The sequence below is a fragment of the Delphinus delphis genome, chromosome 15 (genome assembly GCF_949987515.2).
Source record: "Delphinus delphis chromosome 15, mDelDel1.2, whole genome shotgun sequence".
NCBI lineage: Eukaryota > Metazoa > Chordata > Mammalia > Artiodactyla > Delphinidae > Delphinus > Delphinus delphis.
The window spans coordinates 22,450,159-22,473,763 of NC_082697.1; the positions used below are offsets into that span (position 1 = coordinate 22,450,159).

Sequence of the window (23,605 nt, forward strand, 5' to 3'; positions counted from 1 at the left end):
TAAAGAGAGGTGCAACAGAAAGACACTCACAGCGAACAGGCTTCGTGACCAATTCCCAGCCCCAGCCTCCTCCCGGGGCAGTTCCACAGGCAGCTTGGGGCACTATTCCATGTTTCCTCCAGGAACAGTTTCCGGCCACCATCATGGGAAAAGCTGCCCGTCTGGATCAGCTAAAAGGCCTTCCTGACCACTAGATGGCTCACTTCTCTCCAAGTAGGAGAAACAGGGAGCTTTTGACATTCTGGCCCCACTAAGCCAAATTCCTAGAAGGAATTCAGAACTCAGGCCGCGGTGTGAAGCTTTCAAAGATAAAGAAGGGGAAAACATGAAAGAGAAAAAAACACCACCCCACTGCTCAGCCTAGCTTACCTCCCCCTCCCCTCCCCCACAATACAGTAAAGACACCAACCAACCAAGCAGAAAAACACCTCTATCATCCTTCTCTGCTCTGCACCTAGAAGGTTTGGTCAGATTTGTTGGACCCTCTCTCTGGCTGTGGCTTTATCCCCTTCTCCCTTCTGGGCATGATGCAGAAAAGCCAAAGCCCATAAAAGTTTTTTCTAACTTTTTTTTTTTTTTTTGTAAACCAAACCAACAATTAAACAACCATTTGGAACTTTGCAGAGATTTAGCTGGTCCCCCAAATGAAAATACTTCTTCCTTGTAAAACAATCACCCATTGCAGTGGTGGATCATTCTCAGTTTATCAGACTCCATCAAGCAATGCACTCTCATTCCCCACACCTGGGCTAACTACGCCTGTTAATGCAAACCACAGCAAAGAGGGAAAAATAAACACAAAGTTTAGCAAAAACCTAAACATTCAACCGGAGTCGGTTCTGTTACATCTGCTGGGCTCCTCTTTTCTTCTGTTCACACTTATGAACCTGGAATGTCCACACTTAACAAAAAGAGGCCCTGTCAGGGGCAACTGGGACCCAGCACAGGTGTGAGTGAACTTGGCAGGGTTCCTGCGCCCAGCTCAGGAAAGCAGGTGGGAACAAAGGGGTCCCGGGGATTCTCTGCAGCAGCAGCACCATGCCTGTCTCCAATCTCTTGGTCTCATCACTGAGGAGGCCTGGAGAAACGGCAGAGTCAGCAGAGGAGAGGTCCCATCCCAGTGCAGTGACACCAGCTGGCGTCTTCCTGCTGAAGACCTCTGGACAGAGGAGATGATCCCGATGTTTGGCAGTGATCCAAAGAAAACCCTCTGTAGGAAGGGGGACCAAAACGGAAACCCAGGACAGCTGGCTCGAGCCTCGAGCACCCCTGTTGGCAGATGCCTACTTGGGGTTTTCAGAGACGAAAGAAATGGGAGTGCGCAGCAATGGGGGTGACGGGTCCTGCTGCTTCTGGAGCTCCATCTCAGCAGCCCTCTGGAGCGCCACCTCCACCAGCAGCTGGAAGCTGCTGAAGTCCTCCTTGTCCTGCTCTGGGGGTGTGGGCGGTGGTGTGTTGAAGAGTCCACCCGTGGGGCTTCCAGCTTCAGCCCTGGTCAGCAGGGTGAGTGTGCTACCAGGGGTCACCAGGGGCTTGGGGGGCTCCAGCTCGCCTTGTGGGAAGGTGGCTGCCGGCTTGTCTCCCTGGCCTGAGTGGAGCGGCATGGAGCACACGGACAAGGAGAGCACACTGGTGGGGGCCGGCACAGACACAGCCAGCACTGAGGGGCTGCCGCCTCGGGGGAGGGCCACATCGGAGGCCTTGCCCCCGCGGCGGGAAATGGTGTACTGGTTGGGGTCTTTGCCGTCCTTCCGAAGCATGTCTGGGAGAAGCCGCCGCCGGGCGTTGATGAACCAGTTACAAATCTGGAATGAGAATGAGTTTGAGAGACTGTGATCAGTTTACTCTCTCAAAACCGGCTGCAAAGCACCTGCGTTCCTGGCCCCAGAAACACAGCAGCAAACAATTCAGGCACAATCGCAGCCCTCAGATTTATGTTGGGCAGAGAGAGTTAAAGAAGAAATGATATAACTGAAAATAAACTGCAACTGTGATCCAGCCAATGAAGGGAAGGTACGTTGGTGCTGTTGGACACAGTAATGGGAAGACCCAATCCAGTCTTCGTGGACTCGGGGTAGTATTCTCTGAGGAAACGGCTTGCGAACTGAGATCTGAAGGATAAGCAGTAAACCTACTTATCAGGTGGGAGGCCAGAGGGGAGAAGAGCATTCGATTGAGAAGGATCAACACCTGAAAAGTGCCTATGACAAGCTCAGAGAAGGATGTCCTGTCTGGATGGAGCTCAGAGTGGTAACTAGAGGGTACCTCTCATGGTGGGGATCTGGTTCTTTATTCCAAGGAAGATGGGGAGCCGCAGGAGGGTTTTAGGCAAAGAATGCTAAAAATGCTATGTGGAGAACAGTGGAAGCAGAGTGCAAGTACTTCACATTAGGTTAAGGGAGATGATGAGAAGATGACAAACGTTTGATCTGTCTGGGAAACTGGAAATGACAGGACCTGGTGCCCAGTTGGATATGGGTGTGTGAAAGGAGAGGGGATGGGGCCAAGGGCCATTCACTCCTAAGATTCTAGAATAGAGTCTTGCTGTATGCCAGGGAAAGAGCCACAAAGACACTAAAGGGACTCTCAGGTAGAAGAAAAGTTATTGTTTCCAAGCAAAACCAAGGTCAGTGGTTGAATGTGCATTCAACCAACATCCTTAAATCCTTTTTTCCTATATGCTGCTGAGAAAGCTACCATTAACCGTGACCCCATTCCTGTCCAGCTGATTGTTTAGATCAATCCTCTTGGGCCTATGCCTGAGGCATGACGTTTCTTACTGTTAAGTGGTCTGCTGCAAAACCAAGGCATATCTAGCACCCATCCTATATTTGTCTGGACCCTTTATAATAGCCTCCAGATCCACAGCTCTCCAATCCAGCCTCGTCACTGGTTGTCACTCACATTCTAAAATGTATTACTGTTACTCCTGTTCTAGAAAACTGCCATTTGTCTCCTACTGCCTATAGGAACAACTCCAGACTCTTGGGCCTGGGTGTTAAAAGCCTCCCCTGTTCATGGCCTATCTTTCCAGCCCTTGTATTCTTCTTCTTTTTCTTTTTTTAAATTTATTTATTTTTGGCTGCGTTGGGTTTTCGTTGCTGCGTGTGGGCTTCTCATCGCAGTGGCTTCTCGTTGCGGAACATGGGCTCTAGGCGCGTGGGCTTCAGTACTTGTAGCTTGTGTGCTCTAAAGTGCAGGCTCAGTAGTTGTGTTGCACAGGCTTAGTTGCTCCGCAGCATGTGGGATCTTCCCGGACCAGGGCTTGAACCCATGTCGCCCTGCGCTGGCAGGCGGATTCTCAACCACTGCGCCACCAGGGAAGCCCCTATATTCTTCTTCATGTGAAATTGCTCACCAGCCCTCATGGAGGCCCTGTGCTTTAAAAAACAAAACAAAACTCCATGCCTCTTGCACATCACATTCCTTCTTTCTGGAACACCCTCTTCTCTACCTGGAGAATGCCTCCTATTCTAAGTCTTGGCTGATCTAAGATATCAGAGATCGGGCTGAGGCAGAGGAAATGGTTTCAGAACACATCTCTCCTCACCTACAGCTGCTGTAGGGCCTGGCAGTTTCTTTCCATACTTGAATGAATGGCACCATGAGGGTAGATAACTGTTCAGGAAGAGTGTGAACAGTTTCTGCACACCCCAGAGAAGGCACCTAATCATGGCATCATTACTGATCAAGCGAAAAGATCAGCCACTTACACCCTCCTTCCTTTCATTTACCCCTAACAGCCTGGAGATGTGACGAGACCAATCCTTTAACAAGCTCACCTGGGCATTATTTAAAAAGTTATGGATTAGACTAGAGAACAGGTTCTTAGCTGCGTGGCTGGTGTAAGGCTCCTAAACACAAAACCCGTTTCTCCTTCAACAGGCAAATACAAGCCTTTATCATTTTTTCCATGTCTCTCTCCCTCCTGCCCTCCACTGGAGGAGCTGCCACAGGGGAACAGTGGCCTAATCACTTTCCTGCTAACAGAAAAGTAGCTGGAGAGAAGGGACAAACTGTGGGAGTGTGTTGGTGATGAGGCCTGGGTGTGGCACGGTATGCCCCCACATATCTAGGCATCTTCCTGGGAGCCTTCGTTGAGAAGCTTTACCAATAGCTGACGTTTACGAAGCACTGTACAGCTACGCAATTTTCTTCTAACAGTTTTATCAGCCCTATGAGTTTGATCAGCTCCCATTTTACTGATGAACATATATAAAGCTGAGCCTGGAGAAGTCAGGCAGGATTCTACCTCCAGCCAGGGATCCCCAAGCCTGGACCTTTGGATCTGGAGGAACGAGAACCCCTACTCTCTGAATCTTTCTCTCAGACTATCACAGGAGCCCAGAGCCCAGCTTATTTTACTCACTACAGTGGTCAAGTTAGAACTTCTCACCTTCCTGTTGCTCTCCCTTTCAAGGCTTCGTGCTCACTCCAATAATATTTATCGATGCTTGCTACGTGCCAGGCCAGTTCTCGGTGCCGGGCATGCTTCTGTGAATTAAACAGATGTGCACTATGCCTTGCGGAGCTTATGGTCCATCTAGTTGTGGAGACTGGCAATGAACGAACATCGCTATAGCAACGAGAAGTGCCAGGAAGGAAAGAGACAGGAATAAAAAGATAGTATATAAAGATGAGAGAGACCTCCGTAGATAAGGGGTCTGGGAAGGCTGAGACCTAACAGATAAGAAAGAGCCAGCCACACAGAAAGCTGAGGGAAGAGTGTTCTAGACAGAGGCAACAGCAAATGTCAAGGTCCTGAGGCAGGAAAGGGTTTGGTTTAAGGAACAGACAGAAGCAGGCAGGGCTGATCCCACTAGGCCAGAACACCATGCTTAACCACCACCATGCTTAACCACCAAAGGGGCCCAAACAGTGGCTTAGCTAGTTTTCACACTGTACGTCCTTCTCCTGGTCCTGTCTTTGCTCTCCTCTTAGTTCATCAACAGAAACTTACAGAGCATGTAGTAGCTGCTGTAGGGGAAGAAATGACAGGAACCCCTCCCCCACACCTCTCCTGTGCTGAGATGCCAGGAACTGTGTGGGCTGCGGCAATGCCTAACATTCCTCTAATGGGTGACTGGATCAAAGGCCCAACTCTCTTCAGGGCTCCCATACCAGTTTCTACCCCTATCACCTTCCTTAGCTGACACTTGGGCAAGGCCTTGAGTACCACTACCCAGCCAAAGGGATGGCCACCTATGACAAGAGCAGGCGCCTGGAGTTGGCATGGCTCCTTGCCCAGCAGCCTGCAGCTGTACCTGTTCCACAGGTGACCCAAGGATAGCACCAGGCTCTAGGTCCTGTCAGGCTGGGAAAGCTCATGGGCAGGGCAGAGCCAGAGCCTTCTTGTGGCTTCTCTCCCTTTCCATTCCAGCCTGGAAGGACCCTGCCTCTGAGGTTCTCATTTACCCCTTACCTCTCTGGTCCTCTCAGTACACACACACACAGACACACACACACACACACACACACAGACACACACACACAGACACACACGCACACACACACAGACACACACACGCGCGCGCGCGCGCCCAGCAGGCATCAGCTGACACTGTTTGAGCTGCTCACTCCACTGGCTGGAGTTGCAGGGGAGCCCCAAGGGAGAAGGAAGACTGAACAGCTGAGTGGACGAAGGAACTAAGGATCTTTGACACAAGGTATCACGCCAACCATCTCACTTGCATGTTTAATCTGCATGAAAGCCTGGACGGTAGTAAGCAGTGTCCCCAAAGTACTACAGAGAGACCTGGAACTCAGAGATGAGAGAACCTGCCCAAAGTCACACAGCCTCCGAGTACAGAGCTGGGATTCAAACTCAGGTCTCCTGCTGCTGTTCTCATTCTGGTCTGCTGTGTTACCAACAGAGGAACAAAATGGATAGCTGCAAGGCATCACCATAATCCTAAAAGCAGACTCTTGCTGAACACAAAACGTATCAGGCGCTGTTCTGAACATTTCCCATCTAACTAACTCATTTAATCTTCAACAGCCTATGAGAGGTTCTGTGATGATCTCCACTTTATGTGAACCACTGAAGAAACAGAGACCCTGATCAGAGAGATTCAGCAACTTGCTCAAGGTCACAAGGGCAAAGGCTAGGATGGGATCCAGATACAGCCTGATTCCAGGCAGCTACCGCTGTCAGGTGAAGACAACAGACGGAGGAGAGTCAGCCTGAGGCCTTTTCTCCTTGCTCAGATGCTTCCATCTCTCCATCCTGCAGCTGCCTCCTTGGCTACCTGCGCTACAGGAGAGCACTACGCCTCTCCACCTCAGCCCAGGATGCAGGGGAAACGCGACCTGGGTCAAGAGGAGTAGGGACTAGTGCTTTTGTTGAGAGCAGTCTTGGGGAGGGGAGCGTGGTGTTTGCTAGCAGATGCGTGGGCACTTAGCCTCTAGCTGCACCTCCCATTTTGGCTTCTAATTCTGAGAAGAGAACAGCAGAAAAACACCCCCCCACGTGCTCACCCTGGTCCACAGAAAACTTGGCAGCCTACTTACTGTTTTGTCTTCTCATCCGATAGAAATGCACAGCTGAGGGCAGCCGGGCAAGGGCACAAGGCCCGAGTGCACCACCAGTGCCAGCTGCGATAATGGGCTCTGCGGATTTTCTGTAGCCCCTTCCAGCAGCCTGACCCACGCCTAAGTCAGGAAAAAAGCATGTGACTTGCCCCAATTCAAGGTCCTCGGGGAGGGGGTAGGAGAATGCCAAGGTGAATTCTGTGATTGATACGGCAAAACACAGGCTGGGTGCCTGAAAGCCTGTCTCTACCATAAAACAGGGCCCTATCTGAAAGGCTGCTGCCCTGTCAGTATTTTCTTTTTTTTTTAATCAGTGGCTGAGATGAAGGACACGGGAGGAATCACTGTGGCAAATGGGAGTGGGAGGGGCACTAGGGAGCAGATAAAGGCCATGAGGACCAGAGCAGGGCTTTTGAAGGCGACACAAGTGCTTTAATTGTAATGTCTTTTCAACTGTGAAAGACAGAAGCAAAAGAGGGGAGAGAGAGGGCATGGAGAGACCTTTCCCAAACATCACGGTCCCAGTGTTGTGACCACCTGTATCCAGGTGCTCCTAAAGGCTGCTGGCTGTATTAGAATAACCTTGAGGGTGATTTTAAAAAACTGCTCTGTCTCATCCGCTTCAGAGATGGGGGGCAGGGGAGAGGGGTGGGTGGAATCAGGAATGTGTTTTTAAACAAGCTCTCCAGAGTTCTGCCACCCAAGCTTAGGAACCAATGGTTTAACCCACTGGTTTCACTTGTCCTTGCGGGCCAAACCCTTTACTTAAGCAAAAAAGCTTACACAAAAGCTCAAAAAATATACAAATGAAAGGCCTTAAGGTGGGGAGACAGTGGTTACCAGGAGGAAGAATCGGGAGGCAGCTATCTTTGGAGCCAGAGTAAGGAGAGCAGCTTCGAGAGATACAAGTTCACTGAGGGCAGGGCCAAGCCACCCCCTCACCACACAGCAGGCCACTACAGCTTCTGCACCAGGCTCCTTTCTTGCCCAGTACAAGTACCAGAGGGACTGCTGCTCCTCACCTCCCCAATCCTTCAAGTCTGTCAGGATTCCATTCATATACAGCTTCCGGAGAAGGCTTGCCTACCAGGGCAGCTCAGCTGACACACACGGGTAATTAATTACACTGAATTCTCAGTCCTTTCAATGTCTTCCCTCCCCCAGGGGGGACAGTGCCGGTTCTACTGTTGTGTTCCCAGCACAGAGCACAGCCCCAATCAATATTACACAGAGAAGGAACGGGCACGAACTCTCCCCGCCACACTTACCTCCCCTGCCCAACTGGCAGCCCCTTAGAACAGAAACCACAGCAATAAAGTGGGCTTACAGGGTGTCACTGGGACCCGTCAAAATCCTTCACAAATGACTTTTTGGTTTTACCCTCCCAACTGCCTCGCCCCGGGCAAGTACCAGCTAACCAGTTAGTTAAATAACTCATTGACTTGCTAATGAATTGCTGCTGGGCCAGTTAAAGGAGACAATCGAAAGGGAGGTCCCCAGGGAGAGAGAAAACAAACTTGGCAAAACGTTGATGCTTGCTGGAGCCAGGTGATTGGTGCCAGGGGTGTGTTATAATATTCTCTTACTTTTGCGGTTATCTGCAAACGGTCCTAATAAACAATGGAAATTTAAAAAATTAGATACAGGAAAAAGAGATGCCTCCAGGGACTGACTTAAACCAGCTTTTCCAGATTGAGGAGCCACTACATTTCCTTTATTTCTGAGGTCCTGCCTATTGACATTTCCAACACTTTTTTTTTTTTGCGGGGGGGGGGGGGCCCGATGCGCGACTTGCAGGATCTCAGTTCCACGACCAGGGATTGAACCCAGGGCCCTCGGCGGTGAAAGCTCAGAGTCCTAACCACTGGACCACCAGGGACTTCCCTCTAGCACTTTTATCTGCATTTTGTCACTTCAACAATTATTTACTGAGCACCTACCATATACCCGGCATTGAGCTAACACTGAGGATGTAGTGATAAATAAGTCGAGGCCTCTGGAGTTTAGTGTGTTCTAAAAAGCAATCAGTCAAGTCCAAATGCTGACCCAGTCCCGGTGCTGTGGGAGCACAGAGTTCCTCTAGGGGTCAGGAGTCTCCCTGGTCAGGGGTGGGAGCAAAGTGGTGTGGGGTATCTATCAGTGTGGCAGCAATATGGGGGGCCAGGGATGAGGCCCGCTACACAGATTGGGAAAGATGATGTTGTCAATAGGTTGGCAGGAGCCACTGAAGGGTTTTAAGTAGGGGAGTTACACGTGATCAGATGATGATAGGTTGGACTAGGGTAGGAAAGAAGCTATATTCCGGAAATATTTAAGGGGTAAATGTATAGGAATTGGTGAGACCAAAGGAGCTGAGAAAGGGCTGTCAAGGGGAGTCCCTTCGAAAGGGAAGGACCCAGCTTGGACAAATTACCTGTTATCAGTCAGGAAATCTGGGGTGCCTGTGAGACCTTCAAGCACGGATGTATGGCTGGTGCTGCTTGGGATTCATGGTACAGTTTCCATCAAGGAGTACTAGATGGTCCCCAGTGCTTCTTTTTTTTTTTTTGGCCGCACTGTGCAGCAGGTGGGATCTTAGTTCCCTGACCAGACCAGGGATCAAACCCATGTGGAGTCTTAACCACTGGACCACCAGGGAAGTCCCCCCACCGCTCCTTAACTCTCAGCATGCCTCTAGAACAGGGTGGCCACCAGTGGAACCCCTCCCACCAGGGGATGCCAGGATCCCGCCGGCCCTTCCTCAGAAGTCTCCAGCAGCTAATCCTGAAATGGATTAGCTGTAGCCCCAGACCTACACTTCTGTAAGTGGGATCTGGGGATATGCCGACCTAGGGGCCCACTAGTTCCCCACAAGAATGTTTTGGTTTTGTGTTTCCAATCTGATCACAAGTAGGAGTGCCGTGGCCTCTGGCAACACAGGTTTGCTCAACTCTGGAGCCAGTGCCTCTGTCATACTACACATCACAGTGCAGTCAACAAAACACCATCCACCATTTGTTATTAATGCAGTTAGATGGAATCTCATTCGTTTTACGTCTATTTACTTTGGAAAACTGTTTGGTTATTTCACAGTTGTGTATAAGAGCAAAAGCAAGAGGTTTTTTTACCCAGTTTTATGTTTGTACATGCTTAAGTGACGTGATAAAAATTATTCAAGTGTACACGTGAGGGAGGCAAGTCTGTGAAAAAGATTTTCTTTAAGAGGAGTCAGTACATTATTCAGTCTTGAGAAAGTGTCCCTGATAAAAGGCAATTTCGATACAGTGTGGAAGTGGTTTGGTCGCACAGGTAAGAGGCACACTGGAATACACAGCTGGGGGAATCAGAGAATGCTTTCATGAGAAAATGCTTAAACAGAGTGAGCCAGGCTCAGAGAGGTCAAGAAACCAAGGGAGAAGGCCCGGAGGCCTGGGAGTTCAGGGGCCCCAGAGACAGGAAGAACGAACTAGGCTGCAGGCAGTAAGACTAACAAAGAGGCTATCTGGGTAATCCTGGCTCTTAGGCACCAAGACTTTGGCCTGTGCTGTTCTGCATCCTGTGAGTTCAAGTCCACCTCTTCTGGAAGGCCTTCTGAGGCTCCAGGCCTCTCAGAAGCCCTGCCCTTGAGTCTCTGCTGCCATCTGCCCCAGCGGTGATCACTTTTTGCAAACATAAGTGGCCAGGTCTTCCCCTGCTTTCCCATCCCAGACTAGACACGCCCTAGGGTAGGAATGTGCCTGGATCCTCTCTGGGATCCCAACCCTGCCCCGCATAGAGCTGGGCATAGTGCAGCGCTTGTTGGTAAACTTGTGAGGTTCTAGGAACTGCTAAGTCGAGACCTATGGTCTAGGAGAGATGAGGATGAAAGGGAGAGAAGTGCCCATGCTGTGCCAAACACCTCACAGTGGGCCTTGAATTCTTCTCAGTCCTGCCCCCCAACCCTTACGTGCCAGGAAAGTGCTACAATCAGCCCCCCTTTTCAGGTGAGGAAACACGAAGCTCAGAGAGGAGGCAGTGACTTGGCCAATGTCCAAGCTTTCTCTTGTGGAGAAGATGGGATCCGAGTCAGGGTCAGTAGCTCTAGAGCCTTTCTCACAGACAGACTGCCCAGCGAGTATAAAGTCAGGTGACAGGAATTCTGAGGGCCGAATACTCACCATGAGGCTTCGTGGAAGAAGGACGCAGCTGGAAGAGGTGGGGGGTTCAGAGTAGGGTAAGGGAAAGAGACGGTGCCAGGGATCGGAGTAGTGGGCCAGGAAAGAACAGAGGTGGAATGGGAGGCAGCAGGGGGTGGGTGGGGTGGGGCGCCAGCGGGGCAGAGGGTGGGCCTTTGCTAGGCTGGGGGCCTGTTCTGTGTCTCCCAGGTAGGTGAGAGCCCAACTGGAGGCAAGGCAGCAGCAGTCCGGGGGGTCTCACCTCAGCACCCGGAAAACAGAACAAAAACACCTGTAGGTCAGCAACTGGGGCAATTCAAAGGGGGTAATACCTCTCACTCTGACCAAAAGTGCATAATGTGATCTTCTGAGCGTGTTCATGTTTGTGGTTCACAGAGCACTTTCACATCCAGTTCTGAATCTATTCCTCCCAATGGTTCAGTCAGACCGTCTAATCCCACTTTACAGATGGGAAATCAAGATGTGGTTTACAACTCCTGCGTGGCAGAATGGGGTTTTGACCGCAGAACCTCTGACTCCTGCCCTTTCCTTAACCGTGACTCCAACTCATTTTTAACCACTCTGCAGATCACCAGCTGCCCCATGAAACCAAATTGCCAACCAATCTGGGGCTAAAGGCCAAATCCCAGACACTCAATGCCTTCTCATCCTCTCCTAGCCTCCAGTGTTAATGACGACACCTAGACATTAATAACAATTCCTTGCCTCTTCATAACTCTGCAAAATCTGAAATCTAGCTGCAATGACTTCATGCAATTGTCTTCCCTTGAGGCAGAGAGGGTGGGTATTCTCATCTGACCTACGAGGAAACTGAGGCCCAGAGAGGGGAAGTGACCAGCCCAAGGCCACACAGTTGAGTCCGTGACAGGGCTGGGACAGGACCAGAATCCAGGTCTCCTGCTACCCGCTCCTTACCTGCAGCACCGACAGGTTGGTCTGTCCAGAAAGGCTCAGCTTCTCCTGCTCTGAGGGGTAGGCGTTGTAGCGGTGCAGGTACAGCCAGTCCCGGAGGATCTTCACCGACTCCTTGGGCAGGTTCCCTCTGCGCTTCCTCTTGCCTGCCAGGGAGAGGAGGCCTTCATCCTCACCCAGGTCACTGTCTGACATGGTGTCTAGGGGCTACGCTGGACCTCAGGCAAGCCTAAAACAGGTGACAAAGGGGAGGGGAACATTATTACCATGTGGTGCCTCTGACCCTTTCCCTAGTCTTCCAGCACATCATTACTAGAGCCTAGGACACCAGAAACGGGGTAATCGAAAGTCAAAGTCTCAGGCCATACCAAAGCCTGGGCAAGGTAGAAGGAAAGGTCCAAAATGCCTCTATTTCATCAGGCTGGTAGATAACTACTGAAATTAATGACAGATCATTAATAAGCAGAACCAGACTAGAAGTAATTACAGCTACCACTGAGGCCTGTTTTCCATGCTCTGTACTGAGCATTTCACCTTTATTATCTCATTCAGTCCTCACAAATGCCCTCGTAAGGGAGACACTAATATCATCATCATTTTACAGATGAGAAAAACCAAGGCCCAGAGAGATTCAGAAAGTCACCCAAGATACTCTGGCTGTTAAACAGAGTTACCATTTGACCCAGTAATTTCACTCCTAAGGTAGCTAAGCTACGAAGAGAAATGAAAACCCACGTCCACACAAAATGTTGTACAAAAATGTTTATAGTAACATTATTCATAATAGTCAAAGGTGGAAGCAACCCAAGTGTCCTCCAACAGATGAATGGTTAAACAAAATGTGGCCTACCCATAATAGAGTAGAATATTATTCAGCTCTGAAAAGGAAGTTCCGATCCGTGCTATAATGTGGATGAACCTTGCAACTATTATGCTAAGTGAAAGAAGCAAGTCACAAAAAACACATACTATATGATTCCATTTTTATGAAATGTCCAGAATGAGCTGGAGGGGATAGAAGAGTGATAACTAAAGGGTATGAAGTTTCTTTTCCAGGTGATAAAAATGTTCTAAACTTGACTGTGGTGATGGTTGCATAATTGTGAATATACTAAAAAAAACACTGGTTTGCTTTAAAAGAGTAAGTTGCATGGTATGTGAATTATATCTCAATAAAGCTGTTATAAAAAAAAATCTCACCTCCAGGATATGGTATGGAAGCAGGGTTTGGACCCAGATGGCTTGCCCCGTCCTCCACCCCCATCCCATCTTGCTTCCAGGGTCTCCCAGGACCCAGTGAGGAGTCTGGAAACCCTATCAGTCTCCACAGTCCTACAGCAATCCATGTAACATTTACTGTGTACCTACTATGTATACCCTGCAGAGATGCTGAGTTATCCCTACTGGTTGTCTCTCATTCTCCTTTGTCATCTAGCCCCTGGCCTGGTCCCAGAATCAGTGCTTCAGAAATCCAGATAAATAAGCAAGGCTGGGCTCTAGTTCCTCCAACTTGGCTGTGTGACCTTGGGCAAGCATCTCTCCCTCTCTGGGCTTGAGCCTCCTCTTCATCTGTTAATTGAAGGAAGGTGTTTCCCTAGACAATCCAACTCAGTTGCTTATCCCCGACAAACTTCTTGTTCGCACACGCAAAAGAGATACACATTTTAAAACCAAAAGTTCCAGGACAAGCTGATGCCAGAATCTCAAGGCCCCTCCCTCCTCAGCCTTTTAACAGCTCCCTAGCAGGCTGGGCCAACAGACTCTGGCATCTCCCAGGTTTTGTTTCCTCGACTTGGGCCTGAGCCCAGATATCCGGGCTGGCTAGGCCAGGCTTTCGAGGGAAGGGTCTACCCTCCCAGCCGGGCCACCTGGAGGTGAGACAGGCATTGGTTAGAGGTGCCACTCCTCAGAGAGCAGCAACAGCAGGCTGCTTTCTGAGGTCAGGTTTCTGAGGTTTAGCTGGCCAGGGCAGTTGGGATCTGAGCTCAGGCAGGGATGCAGCCCTGGCAGGCTGTGAGAAGTTTACTCAAGGTTATCTGTACGGATTCCACCCTGGCTGCCAGTCAAGTCCCAGTCTGCAGGGTTCCAGTGGGTGGCGTGTGGAGGTGACCCCCTCAGTCTACACAGACCTCTCTACCGCAGCGTCCTGCACTCCAGCCATGATATTCACCGACAAATACAGCAGACACAGTTTACAAATCCCAATCCAGGAGGCTTCCCACACACACACCCCACACTCCCACCCAGCCTCACACCAGGCAACTCTCTAAGAGCACTCAGATAACTGGCACCAACCCATCACTCAGCCCCTGGAACCCCCAGGACTTTCACCGACAAATTCAGCAGACACACAGTTTACAAACCCCGCGTCTAGCACGAACAACTGGTACCACGCAACCAGTTCCTGGATATACGCCCACCCACGATCTCTCAGACAGGGACAACTCCCGACGACATCATACTAAGGGTCAGTTCTTACCCTAACTGGCCTGTGGTAGCACCCTCTCGACATAACGCCCAGGGCACTCTCCTACACACGCCACGACGCTGACCTGCAACCACTCCCGCGCCAACTTTCTGACAACTTCCCCAGCTCGGCCCGACACTCCCCCGGGCCGAGCACTCACGCTGCATTCCCAGCAGTTCACACAAAGCGCGCAGCCTCCCCCGCCGCCCAGACCCGAGTCGGAGCACATGGCTCCCGGGGCGGCGGGGAATCGGCCTGCGCTCGGGGCGCCTGCACCCCTCAGCCCCCCACCCCGCGTCAGACTCGGCGCTTCTGTTCCCCCGCGGGCCTGCAATCCGGGTGGGGCGGGGGCTCTGGAAGAAAGAAAACTCACGTGTCTGTCCCGGGGCAGGAAAAACTTTGGTTCCCACCCCCTTCCCCAGCCGCTCAGCGCTCCTGACTCTTCGGGGCGCGGGGCTGGCCGAGCCTGCGCGCTCGGCTTTGTGCTCCGAACTCGGCCCGGAGGGGGAGGGGAGGGGGCTGGGCTCCCATCTCCGCACCGCCCCCCCCAATCCTGCGCCCAGACTCCATGTTGGCCGCCCCCTGCCCCGGAGACTGCGCGCTTCGCCCGCGGGAGGCTCGGCTCAGGCTCGGCCTGCCCGAGGGACCCGGCGCGCACAAACTTTCTTCGGGTCGCCGGCCCCACGCGCCCCGCTTCCTTGGCCCGCCTGGGAGTGACAGATGCCTCCGAGACAGACTTTCCTTTGTTCCAAAGGAAAAGGGAACTCGCGCGGGCTCCCCGGCTCCCCCAGCTCCGAGACCTTCCGGCTGCCCCCACCCGCAGCTGTCACTCTCGGGGGGCCCCTCCCCGGCTCGGCCGCGGCGGGGGGTGGGGGGGCTACCGGCGGTTAGCAACGTGCACTTTTGAAACCAAACAAACCCGCCCCCCGCGCGCTCACCCCGGCCCGGGGCAGGGGCGGCCCTCTACCGGGGTGGGTTCCTAGGGAGTTGGGTCCCCCAAAAGGGCCGCAAGCGAACTTTTTCCGGGGGGGTGGCACAGCCCCCCCCCCCCCACGCCGGTCCCAGTCAGCACACCGCAGTCGGGACTCAAACACACCCGAGGTCACCCATCCACAATCGCACGCGCTTGGACGACGCCCCCTCCCCCGCCCGGCCGAGAAAAAGAAACTTTCCAAGTTGTCCGCGCGCCCCCCGCCCCCATCTGCCCCCCCTCCTGCGCCCCGCACTGACTTTTCCCAGCAGCTTTTCCGTCCACGCGGCCTAGGGCTCGGTCCCGAGCGTCCCGGTAGGAGGCGGGAGGCGCCGGGGGAGCGCGCCGCGTACCTGCCGGCCCTGACACTCGGCCTGACAGCTCGCGGCTGGAAAGCACCTCGCGGCCTGACGTCAGATCCCCTCTCCTCCCCTCCGCGCTCTCCTCGCCCTCCCCCACCCGCCCGGAGGGAGAAAACAAACTTTGTGAGAAGCGCTGCGAGCGACGCCCACCCCCCGCGGGGCGGGCCAGCGGCGGCTGGGGGCTTCGCCCCGCCCACCGCGCCCGGAGGGGGCGGAGCCGGGAGGGCACCTTCTTCCTGCGCCCACCCCCACCCTCAGGAATGCCACATGGCCTCCGAAGAGGAGTGGTGGGAACCCGGATCGGGATAGTGCGCTTGGGGGCAGGAAGTGGCCCGCTCCTCCTTTCGGAGAGCATTTCCGGAGCGCCTACTGTGTGCTCCACGCAGGGGGTGGGGGTCGTTACCCAGAGGAGAAATAATGCAAATACCGATGTTTGTTAGTCAAATCTCCGGAGAGGAAACTGAGGCCCAGTTAGTCCGGGAATTTACCCCCAGCTGGTAAGGACTGGGGTCTGAATGCGGCGCCTGTTCTGTCCTCAAGGTCGCGTAGAGTCGGGTAGAAGTCTCCCTCGGACACAGCCCCAAAGCACGTAGCCCCAGGGTCTGTCACACAAGGGGCAGCCAGAGGTAAAAATAGCCAATGTTTAAGGCAGTGACGTTAAGCGTGTGTATCACCCTCGGGTTATGGGGTAGGTCCTGTTATATGTCAGTTCTTGGTTCACCCATGAGCTGTTCTTGACTTTGCTTCTTGTCACACAGTCAACCAGTGTCATTCAGCCCAGGTGGGTCCGATAGCGGGAGGCCGAGCGCTTATCTGATTGAGACGGGCCCTTGAAGGAGGCAGATCACCGTCTAAGAGCTCTCAGCGCTCCCTGGTTTCTTTTTCCTCTGCCGTCAACACCGAATTCCAGGACGTTTCCCTTGGTCTTCCCCAACCCTGCCAGCACTCTCTTCCCTGCTCTTTGCTCTCTGTTCCATGTACTGTAAAATACCTGCTGACCAACCTTTTGGCCTTCTGGGGAGACTTTGTGCCCCGCAGAGCCTAGCACAGAGTCAGCCTAGAAATGGGTAAGGCCTTTTCTGGGCCCCTGGTTCCTCATCTGGTCCCAGATATGTAGGACCGTCGAGCTTGGAAATCAGCAGCTTTGCAATGGTTTTTGGTCTTAATTGCCCTTTAGCTATGGAGAACTCAGAACAAAGATCTAGTTTGCTCCCTAGACCCTAAGCCAATCAGAATGCTGATTAAATGACTGTTAAAGTGCACCTGGACTCCCCATTGAAGCCAGACTAACCTGCAAATGCTTAGAAGCTAGTTGGCCACACTGCTTTCCTCACAGCAGTAGCCAGAGTGTCAGTGCTGTAGCCCAGCGCTCTCCGTGTCGCAGACGGGGAAACCAGAGCCCAGAGTGGAGGCCCCGAACAATTTCTTGGAGCGCTCTGTCCTCAGCCTTATGAGAGAAAAAGGGAGGCTTGGGGAGTCTCAGGTAAAAAAGGTAAAACTTCCGGGCCCTGCAGAAATAGAGACGCAGGTGTAGAGAACAAAGGTATGGACACCGAGGGGGGAAAGTGGCAGGGGTTGAATTGGGAGAGTGGGATTGACATATATACACTAATATGTATAAAATGGATAACTAATGAGAACCTGCTGTATAAAAAATAAGTAAAATTCAAAAATAAAATTAAAAAAAGAAAAACCTCCGGACCCTCACAGAACATGTGTGGGATTGGGGCCTACATAAGGGGGAGCCTGGAAGGGAAAACGGGTGCAGCCAGGTAAGCCTGTTGATGCGACGGTTCCCAGCACTTGGTGTCAGTGCATGAGAGCCAGACTGCCCGTTTTGGGGAAGCCACAGGGGACCTGGGCTCAGAGACCTCCCGGCAAATTCAGCTGGCAGCAGCCCCCTAGGCCAGTGCTTTGCACGTCTTACGCTAGACGAGGTGCATGGGGCAAATGGAAGAGAGCCGTTCTGTCCTCCTTTTAGCCTGCAGTGGAGCCACCTGAGAGCCGATAACAAAGCAGCTTCAGGAGCCCCTCCCCAGACTTCCTGGAGGGGGAAGGAGAAAGTTGGGAGGTAGAGGGGAGGCTGGTAGTATGTCTAGATTGTGGGTTGTAAACAAATTTGAGAATTACCGCGTGTTTCTCAACTGGTAAGTTATCAGAATTTAAAATATGTGCATCCTTTAAAAGCCAGTAAGTGTACCTCTAGGAATCTATATGGAGAAATAATTGCAGAACAAAGATGAATGCTTACACAAGATTGTTCTTTGCAGCACTATTTATTTTGCTGGAAAATTTCAAACAGCTACATGCCCCTCAGCAGGAGCTGACTGCTTACAGGCACTCTGGGACCTCTGCACAGCGGGATGTTGTAATGGGGTAAGTCTGTGAGCACTAACCTAGGAGATGGCCAAAGAATATTTATTATGACACTTTGCAATGTCCTAGCAAGAAGGGGCTTTGGGTATACTTGGTGAGAACTTTTGTGGGAAAACTTTCCAACTGGGAAGTTATTTTTGTCATTTTTCTCTCATCCAGTTTTGCCCCCCCATCTCTTTTTCACAGATGAAAAAACTGGGTCCCTGAGAGAAGAAGGGACTTGCCCCATGATCTGCCTGGGGTCCTGACTCCTGGCACAGATCTGGGGTGGGGCTTGGAGGGGAAAGAGAGGTGGGCGTGGCATCAGAGCCCATGCAAACCTGGTGGCCGCCAGGAGGCCATTTTAGGAAGAGTCCCAGGAACTCAAGATCCCTCAGGCCAGAAAAGGGACTGGATAGGCTGCATAAGGCAATTCTGCCTCTGTACCTGGAAACCCAAATTGGAGGCTCCTGATGATGGGGCTCTCTCTTGATTGTGCCTGTTTCTAGTGAACTTGGTTATTGCATGCATAGGTTCAAATGAATGTTATGCAAATCTGTTTTCATTGGTGAAAAAAAGGCTCTTTTTACCTGGGGTTGGTGGAAATGGGGAAAGAGACTGATATTCACTATATTCACTTGGCTTCCAACATGAGCCAAGGCGAGATCCGGTAGCACAAAGGAGATAGGGTTCTGGGGGGTAGAGGGGAAGAGTCCAGCAAAGGCCAGGGTCAGTCAGTAATTCAGGAAAAAGCTGGATTTGATCAGCTGGTAGGGCCTTGAAGGCTGAAGTGAAGAATTTGGATTTGGCGGTGTGGGGTAGTAGGGAGCCCCTGCAGGGCTGCTGAGACAGTGGCTGAGGAGAGGTGGGAAGAGATTGGAGGTAGGGTGATCAGGTGAGGCAGCTCTGGGTAATTGAGACCAAACAGATGGAGACCTGTCTCTGAAGTCTAGGAGATTTGCAGCTCTCTTCCCGTGAGGTGGTGCATTTTCATCTAATGTGGATTTCAGTGTATCAACATCTTACTTTAAAAGTCTTGTAGTGTTTTTTTTAAAGTACATTTATTTATTTATTTTCAACAATTGCAAATAACATTTCCTACATAGAGATGTTTGCAATTCTCAAAGAATTTCCTGAAATAGATTCTCTGAAGTGGGATTACTTGAACAAAGAGTAAGAATGAATATTTGTAAGGCAGGTTACCAAAGTGCTCTCCATGACAGCATTTGAAGTGTTGGAGTGCTTGTCTTGCCCCATCCTTAGCCACATCGAGTGTTAGCAGTTTTATGTTAATCTTTGCTCATTTGATGGCTGAAGAATCGCCTTTGGTTCTTTTAATCTGCATTTCTTCTTATTATTGGTGAGATTGGATATCTTTTTTTTTAATTAATTTATTTATATTTGGCTTCATTGGGTCTTCGTTGCTGCGCGCAGGCTTCCTCTAGTTGTGGCTAGTGGGGGCTATTCTTTGTTGCGATGCATGGGCTTCTCATGGTGGTGGCTTCTCTTGTGGCGGAGCACGGGTTCTAGGGCTTCAGTAGTTGTGGCATGCAGGCTCAGTAGTTGTGGCGCATGGGCTTAGTTGCTCCATGGCATGTGGGATCTTCCCGGGCCAGGGCTCGAACCCATGTCCCCTGCATTGGCAGGCGGATTCTTAACCACTGCACCACCAGGCAAGTACCGAGATTGGATATCTTAAAATTTCATAATTATTGGACATTTGTCACCTGTGAATTATCTCCACATCTTTTCAGGTCATTATGAGTTTTTTTTCTGACCTGCAAGTTTTTTAGTAGTAAGGATACTTAATCCTTGTTTGTCCTATTGGTTGCAGGTAGTTTTTTCCCCTAACATTATTGTTTGCTTTTTTTCTAACACTTTTCTAAGCTTGTTTTTTCTTCGTTTTTTTTTTTTTTTAACTTCTCATTTGGTCAAGTGTCAGTCTTTGTGACGTTGCCCATTGCTTTTAGGCTCAGAAAGAATATCAGTGATCCAAGGATATTCACCTGGACTTTCTTGTTGATTTTGTTTCTTAAGGTTTAATTTTTAATACTTAACCCTTTGCTGCATCTGGAGTTTATTTTGATTTACAGTGTGAAGTAAGAATCCCAATACATTTTTTTCTTAATGGCATACCATTTTTTATCATCTTTCCTATGTGCGATGCCACTTCTTCCAAGGCATTGAGTTATTACACTGTTCTTCATGGTATATCCCAAGGGGAGGGTATCTTGAGACTACTACTTTAGATGATGAAAAGACAGATTTTGGCCAGGGAAGGAAAGCTTTTGAATTTCTGTAGTGGAGACAGATTCTCCTCTGTGAAGCTAATGATGTTTGGGCTTTAAGGACCCTTACCTGCCCCTGTCTCTTCCAAGGCCCTGGAAGAGGTCATATGTTTTCATAAAACGTACAAATTAAGCAATTGTCATTGTAATCACTTAAGACCACTGTCGTATTCCACTATGACTTCCCTCCTCACTGTTCCCCTCCTGCTAACTGGCCTTCTGTTGCCTCTGGACATGTTTTTGGATCTGACTAAGGGTTGAGTTAGAATGCATTTAGGTTGGGTTTATCTATTTATGTAGCTTGTAGTCACCTCCACCAACAGTTCAAATACTGACAACTGTCCTGGTAGACGAAAGCCTTTCATGACACAAAATTGCAGGAACAGAGGTAGTGGCACCATATAAAGGTGTCCTATAGCATCCACACCAGAAGTATATAAGTAAAGGAAGATAAACAAGGTTGGAAACATGGATCAGAAGCTGGTCTGTGGCAAATTCTTCCAATCATGAAGATTGTAAAAATGGAAGCAGAGGACTCAGTTTTTGTTTTTTTAAATTTATTTTTGGCTGTGTGGGGTCTTCGTTGCTGCCTGCGGGCTTTCTCTAGTTGCAGTGAGCGGTGTCTACTCTTTGTTGCGGTGCGCATGCTTCTCATTGTCGTGGCTTCTCTTGTGGAGCACAGGCTCCAGGCACGCGGGCTTCAGTAGTTGTGGCACGCAGGCTCAGTAGCTGTGGCTTGCGGGCTCTAGAGCGCAGGCTCAGTAGTTGTGGTGCATGGGCTTAGTTGCTCTGCGGCATGTGGGATCTTCCCAGACCAGGGCTCGAACCCGTGTCCCCTGCCTTGGCAGGCAGATTCTTAACCACTGCGCCACCAGGGAAGTCCCGAGGACTCAGTTTTTACCAACACTTATTAAAAGTGGAACTTTTCGGAATTCCCTGGCAGTCCAGTGGTTAGGACTCTGCGCTTTCACTGCCAAGGGCCTGGGTTCAATCCCTGGCTGGGGAACTAAGATCCCACAAGCCGTGTGGTGTGGCCAAAAAATTAAATTAAATTAAATTGGAAAAAAAAAGGAACTTTTCTTCTTCTAAGAATGTACTTGATAATGCAGTGTACACAATTATAAATGTACACATCATAAGAAAGACTGAATCATCTTTATTTTTCTCTATAGAATCATATTATGAAGCTATTATCATATAAGGTCAAAGAAAATGCCCCCAAAAGTAGGAAAAAATACTTGGAGAGGTGTTACAGGCAGTTAATTAATAAAAATATTATGTTATTTTTCTGGACTTTGTCATTTTTGTGATATATGTTAGTTTTTTAAAAATATGTAGTTTGCTATCTTTTTTTCTCATTTTGAATAAAGAGTCACATTTGTGCCAAATTTTATATATTTGATTTTACATTTTTTTTCTTAATGAAGCCCCTCTCCAAATTATATGTTTCAGTTCCTACAAAACCTGGACCTGCCTTCAACCCTTAGGATGAATATGTTGGCAAAGATTAAGCCTTCCTTACCCCTTAAGAAGCTCTGGTTATAATTTGTCCCCTCTGGCCCTTTGGAAATGAAATTTCTTGCCCTTTACTCTGATTTCGACACAGAAATAAAACTTTTAAAGGCGTCATTAAGTGAATGATACTTTATGCCTTCTGTTCTTCACCTTGCCTTTTTCACTTAACAGTGTATCTTAGAGGCCTTTCTCTTCATATGTGAAGAACTTCCCCGTTCCTTTCAGCAATTACCTCTTCTTCCTTTGTATGAATATACCGTATTTATCTTACTGCTGTACCAGGGATTGTCATGTAGGTTGATTCCAGCATTACTATCACAAACAATGCTGCAGTAAGTAACCTTATACATCTGTCATTTCACAGAGTACAGTCGTAGGATAAATTTTCAGGATTTGTCTTCCCATGAGTATATGAGAAAAGTTTAGGTTGGAAGAAATTTTTCTTCAGATTTTTTTATTGTGGAAAAATATACATAACATAAAACTTACCATTTTAACCATTTTCAGGTGTACAGTCCAGTGGTATTAAGTACATTCGCACTGTTTACAACCATCACCACCGTCCATCTCCAGAATTTCTTCATCTTCTCCAACTGAAACCCTGTTCCATAAACAGTAACTCCCTATTCCCCACTTTCCCTAGCCCCCGGCAACCATCATTTTACTTTTTGTATCCATAAATTTTATTACTCTAGATACCTCATAAAAGTGTAATCATACAGTATTTGTCTTTGTGTCTGACTTATTTCACTTAGAGTACTGTCCTCTCGGTGCATCCATGTTGGAACCTGTGTCAGAATGTCCTTTTTTTTTTTTTTTTAAGGCTGAATGATATTTTGCTGTATATGTATACCATGTTTTGCTTATCCATTCATCTGTCCTTGGAAGCTTGGGTTGTTTCCACCTTTTGGCTATTGGGAATAGCTGCTATGAACATGGATGTGCAGAAATCCATTGAGTTCCTGTTTTCAATGCTTTTGGGTAGATACCCAGAAGTTTCATCAGATTTTGAAGGCATTACTCTGCTGTCTCTCAGCTTTTAGTATTGCAGTTGGGAAATCCCAAGTCATTCTGAATACTGATACTTTGTATATGACCTACTTTTTCTTCTCTAGAAATTTCTAGAATGTCCTTGAATCCTTAGTGAACTGGAATTTCTTGATGATATGTCCTGATATGAATCTGTTTCTTCCCCTATTGCTGAGAGTTCTGGGAGTCAAGAGTGGGGTGAAAGCCAGGGGGGTAGGGGTGGGAGGGTCTCACCATTTAGTATTATGAGCTCTGTGCCTCACTGGCAGTGTTCCCAGAGCTGGCGGAGGAAGAGGGCTGAGGGTCTGGACATCTTCAAGAGTTAGTACGTGAACTTTCGTATAATCCCCTTGTTGGTATCTTCTCTGTCTCCTGTGCCTAGTGGCTACTTGTCCAGGGTCGTTCTTCTACCTTCTCCTAAAAATAAACTTCTGATCTGCCAGGGTCTGGGTTGCAGCCATGGTGGGTGGGTAGTAATGTAAGGAAAGGGATCTAAGAGTCTATTATTTTATATGTATATATTTTTGAAAGTATTTTTATTTATTTATTTATTTTTGGCTGCATTGGGTCTTTGTTGCTGCATGCGGACTTTCTCTGGTTGTGGCGAGCGGGGGCTACTCTTCATTGCTGTGTGTAGGCTTCTCATCGTGGTGGCTTCTCTTGTTGCGGAGCACAGGCTCTAGGCACGCGAGCTTCGGTAGTTGTGGCTCACGCGCTCTAGAGCACAGGCTCAGCAGCTGTGGTGCACGGGCTTAGTTTCTCCGCAGTGTGTGGGATCCTCCTGGACCAGGGCTCGAACCCGTGTCCCCTGCATTGGCAGGCGGATTCTTAACCACTGCGCCACCAGGGAAGCCCTATTATTTTATATTTAGGCAGCTTTTTAAGCCCTCTTCTGCCCATCGTCCTTGCAATAGCACCCCCTCCCCCAACCTCACTTTCATGCCCCCTTCTAGAGGTGCCACTGATTTCTGAATTTTTTGAGAATTCTGTGGTATAAATCAGGTTAAATTTTCACCTTTCCT

At 49.7% G+C, this 23,605-nt stretch overlaps 1 protein-coding gene and 1 long non-coding RNA gene across 3 annotated transcripts in view; one reads left to right on the forward strand and one right to left on the reverse strand.

The window, feature by feature from the left end:
- LOC132437579 (uncharacterized) overlaps positions 1-21,569 on the forward strand; it is a 32,832-nt gene extending 11,263 nt beyond the window's left edge. Inside the window, exons 3-4 of the long non-coding RNA XR_009522091.1 lie at positions 17,667-17,772; positions 21,492-21,569. This is a non-coding gene — a long non-coding RNA (uncharacterized lncRNA). The remainder of the gene's footprint in view (positions 1-17,666; positions 17,773-21,491) is intronic.
- Positions 421-15,591, reverse strand: TGIF2 (TGFB induced factor homeobox 2). 2 transcript variants are annotated; one of them, XM_060030840.1, is made up of 3 exons: positions 15,517-15,591; positions 11,601-11,826; positions 421-1,805 (listed from the first exon to the last, which is right to left on the reverse strand). In XM_060030840.1, exons 2-3 carry the CDS (start codon positions 11,790-11,792, stop codon positions 1,284-1,286), a joined length of 714 nt encoding a protein of 237 aa, XP_059886823.1. In that variant the 5' UTR covers positions 11,793-11,826; positions 15,517-15,591; the 3' UTR covers positions 421-1,283. The 2 variants fall into 2 exon arrangements, with proteins under 2 accessions (XP_059886823.1, XP_059886822.1); XM_060030839.1 differs by lacking the exon at positions 15,517-15,591 and adding an exon at positions 15,295-15,395.
- Positions 21,570-23,605: the final 2,036 nt, after the last annotated feature.